At 38.7% G+C, this 10,927-nt stretch overlaps 1 protein-coding gene across 3 annotated transcripts; it reads right to left on the reverse strand.

The window, feature by feature from the left end:
• Positions 1-19: 19 nt before the first annotated feature.
• Positions 20-10,708, reverse strand: LOC106166758 (O-acyltransferase like protein-like). 3 transcript variants are annotated; one of them, XM_086994768.1, is made up of 18 exons: positions 9,531-10,704; positions 8,497-8,599; positions 7,848-7,944; positions 7,321-7,381; positions 6,821-6,920; positions 6,293-6,434; positions 5,963-6,092; positions 5,448-5,528; positions 4,861-5,037; positions 4,333-4,426; positions 3,994-4,092; positions 3,568-3,733; positions 3,130-3,209; positions 2,722-2,841; positions 2,353-2,470; positions 1,840-2,038; positions 1,422-1,564; positions 20-857 (listed from the first exon to the last, which is right to left on the reverse strand). In XM_086994768.1, exons 1-18 carry the CDS (start codon positions 10,018-10,020, stop codon positions 729-731), a joined length of 2,529 nt encoding a protein of 842 aa, XP_086850894.1. In that variant the 5' UTR covers positions 10,021-10,704; the 3' UTR covers positions 20-728. The 3 variants fall into 3 exon arrangements, 2 of the variants coding, with proteins under 2 accessions (XP_086850894.1, XP_086850895.1); XR_015330965.1 differs by lacking the exon at positions 20-857 and having other exon boundaries at positions 1,424-1,564; positions 2,353-2,465; positions 9,531-10,708; XM_086994769.1 differs by lacking the exons at positions 20-857; positions 1,422-1,564 and having other exon boundaries at positions 1,818-2,038; positions 2,353-2,465; positions 9,531-10,708.
• Between the last annotated feature and the right edge of the window lie 219 nt (positions 10,709-10,927).

The raw sequence follows: 10,927 nt of genomic DNA on the forward strand, positions 1-10,927 counted from the left end.
CACGTACATTTGAACTCTGTCAATACATCTACGTTGTTTTATTTAAGGCTGCATGTTGAATAGAAATACAGACCATACAGATGCATACATAATGCACATGTAGTACGACTACTGGTACCACCATCAACGATACATTGTACATGACATTTCAGGCCTGATAAAACGTAAAATACATTTGGTAAGAATGTGTATATTATCAATAACAAGCTATATATGGCATTTAGAAAAATCAAAGGTCTCGCTATACCTGTAGAGACGTATTAAATGGGGATAAGTTTCTATCACCCAAGGCAGCACTGGGATTTTCCACTACTGTAACAACTGTAAGGTATACATATATGCACAATGCTCTCCTATTGTGTACCAGAACCGCAGATTGCTTTTTTCGCAATATGTTCACAGACATATCTTTGGCAAATTATGTGCGCTTTCCAGCGAGAATCTTTTCATAGAGTTGTCGTCCCCACTCAGCTGGGTTTTGGTAGCTATATTTGTGCCCTATCTACTAAGCTTTATCGTCCAAAAACATGACCAATTGTTAAATTTTGCGATAAAAGCATGAAACTTGGCCAGATTCATTGCTTGTAAAATACTGATGCACCTAGTGTCACCTGGTGACCTATATTTTTTCATAATGTTTGTCACCACCATATCTGACCGCCTTGCATGTTTTCCATGTGTCAATAAACCCATGGAAAATAGTTATGAGAAGGGAAAATCCTTGGTCATTATTTTCTTCTCCATTGCTTCTTACCAAGCAGCACTGTCTCCACCGCGACCAGGGGGACCTCTATCGTCAAGGACACTAGAAAAGCGGCGCCAAAACTAACCACGACGTGGCCGATGAATATGTATGCCTGGAAATAAATACGTATGACTGGAAATAAATCATTAACCGTTCATTCAATAACCCCAATGACAATATTATTAACATTATTGTTATTACATTACTATTGCTGTTGTTGTTGACGTGCATTAAATAAGTAATAATGATAGTTTACCAAAATTTCATGCGGCATTTAAAGCGTCCCTAAGTTTTGACGGTGCCCTTTCTATCCGTTCTAACCTCCAACCCCCTCCCCCCAAATATATCAAACAACTATATTACAAACAGAATACCAAGCGGAGAAAATAATTAATGTTAATACTATTATTACATTTACTTCTGCTCGTCTTCCATCAATGTTTATTCAGACTAATCCCCCGACCCCTTGGTAAAAACCAGGATCCGCCAGTGGTGTTATGATATTACAGGGCCGGATTGTGGCCGTCTTCTGGTTCTTCCAGAAGACGGCCAGACGGTCAGATTTTCAAGTTAGGATTGACGGGTATTTGATTTTTTCTGTTGGAAGACGGTCAAAAATGGAGGATGGAGCAACAAAGATAATTTGGAAGACTGTCAGAAAATATCTCTGGCTTACCATCATTGAATCGGTCATATACAGCATGGTCCTCTGGCTCATCCCGAACCACACCATGACTGGCAGATGGATGAGGAAAACAGAGTACACCAGGCGGCTGAGGGGCGTCCATGCCGGGTGGGACAGTAGACTGTTAACGACACCTTTGAGAAAGAGGGGGGGAAATTAAGTCATGCCATTATTACGCAGAGGCGAAGTGTACTAGTACTACAGTGAGATCCAGGAAAACTATTTGAAAATTCCGCTGCAGATGTTTTTTTTTTTTTTTTTTTTGCAACAATTCTACATATAAACCCACTGACAGCTGACAGCTGCAGTCAAATTAAGTAAAAGTAAAAAGTTGTTAAACGCTTGATGTCAATACTAAGCTCCAAATTCGCCCCTAAGACTGCAAGAACTCATTTGATTTTTCTCATACCACCATGTCCTGTAACGCAAGCTAAAATAATCCAGGCCACACCCATTGCAAAAGCTGGTCTTGATATAGCGTCATAGGCAGCGCCACCTATATCTGACCATAGACTGTCCCCGCCCCCTTCATGCACGTTGCCATGGTAAACGTAGATGACTGACGTACAGAGTCCCAGTGACGTAATCCAACCAAAGAGTACAGCTGCCTGGCAAACAAGACTTTGACGGTAGGAACTGTCTTAGCCACCAAGTGCCAATTATCACATGTAGTATAGGGTCTACACGTATAGCCATACCATCATGGTAATCAGTCAAAAATTATTACTATTATTTTTTATTATTATTATTCAGTTATTTTCGAACGCTGCTGATGTTTTTATCTTAAAATTAGCACATTTTAATACAAATCTAGATAAAAAAGGAGGAAATTATTTTCATGTACGGCACTAAATGAATGAAATAATATATGAAAAATTAAAACATAGCTATAATTAAGTAGAGTGGAAATATTCTACCGTACTGTGGGTAGTTTCAGCGTGCATTGCGTTCTGTTGAGGGCGTATCCCAGCAACACACCCACCAGGTAAGGTCCCACACGGCACCATGGCGCCACGTATACACTCGTGAACATATCTAAGCTGAGCAAAATGAGAATAAAGGTAGTTGCAGGATATTGTCTCTCTAGGTGTGCCGTTATGAATAATATGATCCAGGTTAAAAAACACACTTCACATGTACATGTACATCTACGTAGGAGAATATCGAGACGTAGTCCTTTATATTACCCTATTGTTGACGATAGACAACGGTGACATGTAAGCTGAACATAAATAGAAAATTGCCCACATTTCCATTTCCTTTAGAAAAAAACGTGTTAGTGTGTACTCACTTCATAAAACTCAGGCTAGGAACGTCACTCGTACTCCTGACACCATAAGATATAAGACCAGTGGCAATGATACTGGCCACCAAGAGTAAGACGCAAAGTATGACACCCAACGCTGGTATCCTGAACCGCAAATACAAAAGAAAATAATTCTAGTGAAAAATAAGTTTCCGTTTTTTGAAATTCATTTCCACTTCAATTCTTACATTTCGTTCATTTTGTGCAATACTTGGTTATAAAAGAGGCTTGAATAAAAAGAAACCATCTCTAACAAAGTTATGGAAAAACGATGCAGATAAAAGTAAAAAAGTCTCTTTATCACTAGGAACTATATCGCCCCCTCACTCGTGATCTAGATAGTGACTTTCACATGTTAAGTTAAGACAAGTTGAGAATCGATCTTCTACTCACCAAAATAATGGCAGTAGGAACAACGGGGATATAACGTAGAACTGCATATCGTTGGAAAGATACCACGTCCAACCCATGCACTAAATGATGACCAAAAATAGAAAGAGTTTGATCCATATGTTTATGAACATAGAATACAATGGACACTTTCAGTTGAAAAGTGCGCTGAATAATGACGACAAATATATATTTGTGTAAAACATTTGTATAATGCAATGTTGATCTAATTTTGACCATTCCTTGTGTATTGTTCTGTGTTTTGTTCTATGAAATTCTGACAATAAATATACAGGTACAAGTATGCAGTTACCATCATTAATCTTTTAACAATGTTCCTTTTCACAATGTCAACTGAATAGGATGTGAGGATGGACAACAGACAGACAGACAAATAAAAAAATCAAAAGGCGTACGAATATCAAAACAGACACAACTCACCATTTCCGCTGGATTGACCAAATTATTGACATAGAGAAGATTTTGCCACCAATTCATGCGGCAGTATTTCTCATCGGTCGAGTACTCCGGGGCCATAGGGCCATGCATTACATAGGGGGTAATGGTGGTGTTCAAGAAGATGACCATGGCATACAGAGGTGTTATTCTGAAATCAAAAGTATTCGGACATTTCACGAATGAAAACAAAACAAAAAAAAAATGATAATAATGCATCTCTCAATTAACGTGTTAAGAATCTTTCCCCCTCCACCCCTCACCGGAAAAAATTGTCATACAAAATTATGACGGCAAGTCTAAACACAAATACATTAATATATGACATTAAGATGAAATCGTTCAGTGTATGACATATTTTTCATTAAAAGATTACTTATTTCAATCAAAAGGGATATAACTATTGTTCACCTCCAAAACCTGTGGATGTAGAAAAAGCTCATTTCTTTGAAGGTCACTTTTTTGAGCCTCTGTGCCCGGCCAAGAAACACGTACGACACAAAAAGACCACTGCAATATAGAACAGACAAATGTCAAAAGAAACAATGAAATTGACTTACAAATACGAGTTCTTATACAAGTGATATTGTATCTCAATATAGAACAAGATCAAGTGGTGAGATATGAAATGAAAATTTGAACTTTAGACGACGTACTATATTTGGTTCTTTCCCCATCAGGATTGCTGTTTATGTTTTTTTCTGAATACATAACACAAATACATGAAAAAGATTGCGATTTGACCCACACCTCATAAGGAAGAAGACATCCACAGGAAAGGTACCATTGAATATCGCCATGAATGTAACCTCGTTGGCTTTCTGGAACACCTGTAGGGGGTTGGCTGAAAAAGAAAATTTCAGCTTACACCAAAACTTAGAAGAAACATCCTTTGTTTGCTGTTATTCTTTTATGGTCATGATTTTCTAATGAGGTAACGACATATCTCAGTTGGAGTAGACTAGACGTCGCCAACAATTGTTTTGTCCTACAAGTACAACACGACTGGTAATATTGATTTCGTTGTCTATGAACGGAGTTAAAAAAGGAAAGAAAAAATTAGCCTGGGATAAAAAGGAAGCAAAGGGGAGAATGCGATTGGAAATGGGGGGGGGGGGGGGGGCAATAAGACATTAAAAGAGAAAAAAGTTCTATACCGTTATTACAGTAAGGTGATACGCATACGAAAATTTACCATCAATTAATTAAAAAAATATATAGTAAATAAATAAGATCTAAAGAAGAATAGCCAAAGGTCAGTTTATTGACCACCCTTACAGAACATCACCCCGAAGGCCGTCATGGTGAAGTAAGTGTGCCCCAGTATCACCCATGTAATACTCAACACGCGGATAGCGTTCACACAGTGTAACGTGCCCGCTGGAGAATCCGTGTCCATTATCTTTTGTACGTTACTGTACAGTGAGAACGCTCGCAGGATCAGGAGACACTTTCCTGTTTAAGGAAGAAATAAGTGTTTGTATTAAAAATTCTGATAAGCATATTACATATCACGAACATATATTACATATTTGATAATTTATAGATTTGAATTTATCTTTAACTTGTCATATAAAAATTATTGGAGTGTTTATTTATAAATATTTAGACATACTTTGCAGGCTTGGATCGTTTTCGTCAGGGGTGTTTCCACATGAACTTATGTCCATTATGTTATGACTTTTGGGTGTAATTTGTGCGTACTCTGTTTTATTTATTTATTGTGGCAAATTAAATATGTAGATATTCTGCACGTTTCGTTCGCTATGCAAAAAAAAAAACAAATGTCCCAGTATAACACTGAAAAGGTTGCTGAGATGCATTCCAGCTACACTTTAATTTTAAGCACCCTTATTTTATATTACCTCTTTTCTTTGGCAGCAACTGGTCTTCATCTGTGCGTCGTCCATTCTTATAAGTTTCAAGTCCAAAAGATGTCACTGAACCTGTAATCGTTATATTGTCCATAGTGACAGGATAAATGTTATTACATAGTATGTTTCATCAACTCACGATTGAAATGATACATCTGAGTACAAAACATGGAACCAAGTAGAGACAAGATCAGGGGTGGAAGGAAGGATCTTATAGGTGGCCTATGCTTCAAGATGGGCAACAGGCAGAGAATAGTAAGCAGTTAAACTACACAGATAACGTACATTTACAACCATCTGTTTTCTAAAGCCCCTTCAAAATCTAAAACAGCAACGTGTATAGTAAAAAAGGTAACAAGGACTTCTCCTCACTTATAATTTTAGTTATTTAATTGTTTTAAAAAACGATTTTATGTGCTTGTATTTTGGAATTAATTTGGTCCTCATTTATAAACCAGTCCATGTGTTTTACATACACGGTAAATACATGATAATGAAGCGTTTACCGTCATTGTCTCTATGCTGTATTTCATCACCGCCATCTAACTCGACTTTGTTATGGTGGCACATGCTAGCACAGCAAACATCACACCACTGACAGCTGTTTGTCTTCTTGCACTCATCACACATCGAACGCTGTAACGACAAATCTTGTCATTTTAACGATTTAGAGATTCTAGTAAATCATTCGACCCTGAGAAAATATACTTTTTGAACTAGACCGTTTTGTGCATTACATGATGTCATAATTAAGAAGAATGGTCTAATAGCGAAAATCTGAATCTGTGCCATTCGTAATATGTAAAATCTGCTTTGACTTTGTATATGATACTCACAGTCAACGTAACATTATTTTTCTTTGATGGATTAGTTTTGGAAGCGCGGGAAGTCTTTGTGCTCGTTGAGAAATAACGAGAGTCCAGAACGTCATAGATAGTCCCCAAAATGACCACCAAAACGAACACACACCCAAGAATGCTACAAAGGGACAAAAGTCCATTTATGACATAATAGCAGTCTAAGCAGTTAAAATGTTGTGCTTTACCCGGTATCATTATCTCCCAACATCTTTGTTGTATAACACATGCATCTCTAAATGACATGACTGGTAAACTTAAAACACAAATAATTATGCAGAAATAAGAAGATGAATAATTTTTGGACACCAATAAATCTCTGTTAAAGAAAAATATTTTAAAACTCGATGAACTAATTCAGATATACCAGTATTGCATTGGTTTATCAAAAACTTCTAACATGTAATAGTTGAACAGTTTTGCTCACTTCTAACATATTAATAGCTTGATTTCATATATATATATGGGCATAAGTATCACATTTGCTGGGAAACAGTGCAAATGTACCTTGCACAGATGGCGCCAGCGTCGGTTCTGAAGTCAAGACGTCTGTCTCCCTTGCACACTATCTGTACGGCATCCCTGGCGCCAATGGAGCGAAAAGCGGCTGGAATGTGACGGTTAAGAAATGTAAGAAACCTACGTTAATACGGTTGATTGAAGGGAGGGGTGTATTATAAGGAAAAATGAAATAAAGGAGGGACTGATGCATGTTGGAAAAAATGGAGAGAGAAAATAGTGTAGAAAATAAGAATATCTTGATGAATAGGAAAAGGAAGAATTAGGGTGGAAGAAGGAAAAGGAAAGAGAGCAAGGAATGAACAATAAAATAAACAAGTAGTTGCAAAACTGAACATATTGATTGAACGATAATTCCTTGAATATTAAAAATTAATTAAAGAATTCTAGGGCATACTAACGAATGCCAACAACAGCTCCTGACAACCAGAGGTGAAAACCGTTGTTCTAAGAGGGGCCTACATATTTTTTATTTGTCTATTTCTTACCTGTTAAATCTCTGGAAGAACACCGTTCAGAAACACACATAGCTACCTGGATACTTGCTCCCTACAATATACCGAAAAGTTACGCTTGCTGTTTGGCCGTCTAGTGTTCACCATAGCTTAAACTGTACTTCTACAATAGATATACATTATTTCTCGGCTATCGATTTCATAATTTAAATGAATACTCTGACAATGCTGAATTTCTTAAATTCTCGTAGTCCAGCGCTGCCTAAGGGTCGTCACTTAAAGCACAATCAGCGGTGCAAAAAAAAGGCCGGACGGATAATGGAACAAAGGGTAAATTTTTAAGGCAACAATTTTATAGGCCGCTTTCACAAACCGTTGTTCCGCGGACTAACAGATTTGTGGATCAAATATGGCCGTCCCACTTAAAAGCTTGCCGCAAAATCCCCTAAAAGACACTGAATAGATTCCCAGTGGGGATTAGGGGGCAAGCTTTCAAGTGGATCGGCCATATTTGTTAGTTCGCGGATCATCTTTGGTGGCGAATGTGGGTCTAATATTACCTGCGGCGCATTGAGAACTCCATCTGGGAATGGTATCTTTACCAGACAGTATTTCCCCTGGAACTCGTGGTCAACAGATAAGCCAGGAGTCACGGAGCTGCACGGAACAGAGCCACGGGAAATGTAAAGTACACATATAATGGCAAGGAAGGATATTAAGCGTATTTTGATAACGTGTTTATGTTACCTTATGGAACTGTTAAAATTTCCACATTTTTTACAAATTTTAATTATTGTCATTATTATTGTTATTAGTAGTAGTAGTAGTAGCAGAAGTAGTTATAGTAAAAGGTTAAGTAACGTATTATTTTGGCCTTTCATCTTTAGTCATTAAGAGTGCAGCGCGTGATGTTCAATTTAAATTTTTTAGAATCTCATCCTTTCAGATATTTGCAGTGGTGTAAACCAATGCTTTATACTATTTAGAGACACCCGAAAAAGGTATGTAGGTAAGTCTTCCAGTCGTATTTTACATATCAAATTGTCATTAGACCGGCGGAAGTCGCTGAGAGGGAGACTCAAAATCGTCAATTGGGTTACATGTAAATCTTTATCTATCAATAGTTTTAACAACTTTACTGACAGAATCTAATTAAAAGTTGATGCATGAACGCTAACCGTAGGTTTTAATGCTTTTAAACTTACTTACATCGTGGTCCTTGCAGTTGTCCCCACACACTCGTCATAGAACCCCATCCACATCAGATTGCCTTGGTAGATCCCAGTCTCCGGCTTGCCCATGGCGTCCAGCACTAGAACGGTGGATAGAATACCAACTTATTTAAGATCTCTTTACCAACGCATAGATGCATGAAGATGGGGAGAAATGCTGAGATTCCTATACTCAAGTCTTGACAGATTAAATATTGCAGTAATTTGAGGGGTTATGAAATGGACGGGGAAAAAAGCATTAGTTTTTGTTGGGGAAACAGCAAAGGTTTCGGGTGATTGTTAGAAGGGTTATGAAAAAACTCAAATTCACGACACCTTATATTCCAGTAAAAAAAGTGATAATGCGTGTTGCGTCGGCCGCCAATCACCCTTAGATTCTGAGATTTCCGGGAACTAACCTCCATCGTCAGGGTGTTACAAGCACAGCGCCTGTACTAATGTCATGACTTTTACCTTTAGCTGCAATCTTTCTTTACAATGAGGTTACTCTTACACGTGTTTGCACAGATGGCGAGAAGCACACGAGATGGGATGCATTGCGAGTGTGTTGAAGATAAAAGATAACCCATATCTAGCATCTTCAAAACAAAGATAAGCCCCAAGGTGAAAGTCAGTATATATAGGTGACGTAAACAGTTGTGCTTTCTTAGTATCGTTATCTTCACTATTATTATTATTATTTATTTTATTATTATTATTATTATTATTATTATTTATTATTATTATTATTTTTTTTTTTTTTTGGGGGGGGGGGGGGGGGAAGGTTCTCGCTGGACCGTATAGTACGCTACTATGAACACAAATTGAACCAGAGAAATGCCTGTAATATAGTGTAAATATCTCGTAAAACAACTACTCTTTGGCCCTGGAAGAGTTCCTCAGACCACCTACCAGGTACATGTACCACTATTTTAAAGAACGTGAATATGTTTTAGATGACCCTTAGAGGGAGTTCTTTTTGCCACCCATCTTAGCTGTAAAAATAAATGCAGATGTACAGAATGCACTCACGCTTCAGAGCCCACGGCTCTCCTCGCTGAAGACCTTGTAAGAACAGGAAAGCGTCTTCATAGCAATCAGATGACACATTGGCGGGCCTCCCCAGCAAACCACTCTGCGCTCCCTGGATCAAGATGCCAACAAAGTCATCAAAATTCACCAAGTTAAACACTCCCTTAAGGTTCTCCTTCATAACAGTGGCGTTCTTTGGCAATTCGTAGGCTTTCACATACTGCAGCGTGTCGATGACCATCTCAGACGCCGTTCTCATTAACGGCAATCCAGTCGTGTTCAAAAACTCGACAATGGCGGGAAAGTTGTTGTCAATGAATCTATCTAAGGCCGTCGCGGTGCCGTTGGACCATAACGTTATCAGTAAGTTCTGTGTCAGTCTGGCAAGTTGAGAAAGATCGGAGTTTCCAAACCCTCCCGTCTCCGCCAAGCCCAGAAACTGGCTGAACAGGAGAAGGCTTGCTACAAGTGCCCAGGACGCCGTTTTCATCTTTAGTGAATGTCTTGTTTGTATTTATACCCTTTTAAATCCTGCTTGCAGATATATGAACACTTTGAAATTACGTTGCTCTCTGGTCTTTGCTCCGTTTTGTGTAACCATGAATACAAGGAACACAATACCTCGTGTAGCACAGGTTGTTCAATAATAATGTTCAACGCAAAAGGTTCTGAGGTCGCCTGAAATACCTAGCAAACCGTTTGCCTGGAAGATGCCTCGCCTTGGATGTGAAAATCAAAGTAACATACACAACGTCATACAGAATGCTTGTCACACTCACAGAAAAAAAAATACAAAACCGTCCTTTTGAGTCAGGTCGCTGCATATAAGGAAATAGCGTCAGCCAAGTCTCTCTACCAGTACTGGAGTATGCCTTGAGTGAACACTGGATTATCCCATATGGGGATGATACGGGGTCCCGTGAACCAGCGCACGTGTTATCACACCTGAGGACAGCGCCAACTTTCTCTGAAGACCGCTTGGTTTGTGTGACATGTCAAAAATTGTAAAATGAAAGTTATCAGTGCGTCCCTTTTTAAGTGGGTTAATCCAGAGGCAGGGGGTGATGGGGTCATGGCCAGGTCAAGATGCCCAGGTTTTCTTTCTGGACACCACGGCAGGTGTGGTAGGAATGGTAGGCCTAGAAGTGGAAGTTCGGGCTCCTATATGATAAGTACAAGTTAAGGTTAGTTGGAGTATTGGGGTTACTATATGGGACGAATGTCACCTGTACAAAGTAATGGGAAGCGGACTACGGTTCCTAGCGGACTTCCATTTCTGTCACACAGTTTATATGGCGTGACTGGAGGCTAGGTCATCATAGCGACCCACTCAGACGATTTCCCTAGTGTCATGAACCAGATAAATTTAGATTAACTTTTGCACACGCTATACGCCG

Source organism: Lingula anatina, chromosome 9 (genome assembly GCF_051362555.1).
Source record: "Lingula anatina isolate TDL-2025a chromosome 9, LinAna3.0, whole genome shotgun sequence".
Classification (NCBI taxonomy): domain Eukaryota; kingdom Metazoa; phylum Brachiopoda; class Lingulata; order Lingulida; family Lingulidae; genus Lingula; species Lingula anatina.

Excerpts from the sequence above, each read along its gene's own strand:
- LOC106166758 (XM_086994768.1), bottom strand. The coding sequence starts at position 10,020 with ATGAAAACGGCGTCCTGGGCACTTGTAGCAAGCCTTCTCCTGTTCAGC. Across the intron at positions 7,945-8,496 it reads ACAACTGCAAGGACCACGAT|CTCCGTGACTCCTGGCTTAT; the intron begins GTAAGTAAGTTT and ends TGTTCCGTGCAG. Across the intron at positions 7,382-7,847 it reads GAGTTCTCAATGCGCCGCAG|GGAGCAAGTATCCAGGTAGC; the intron begins GTAATATTAGAC and ends GGTATATTGTAG.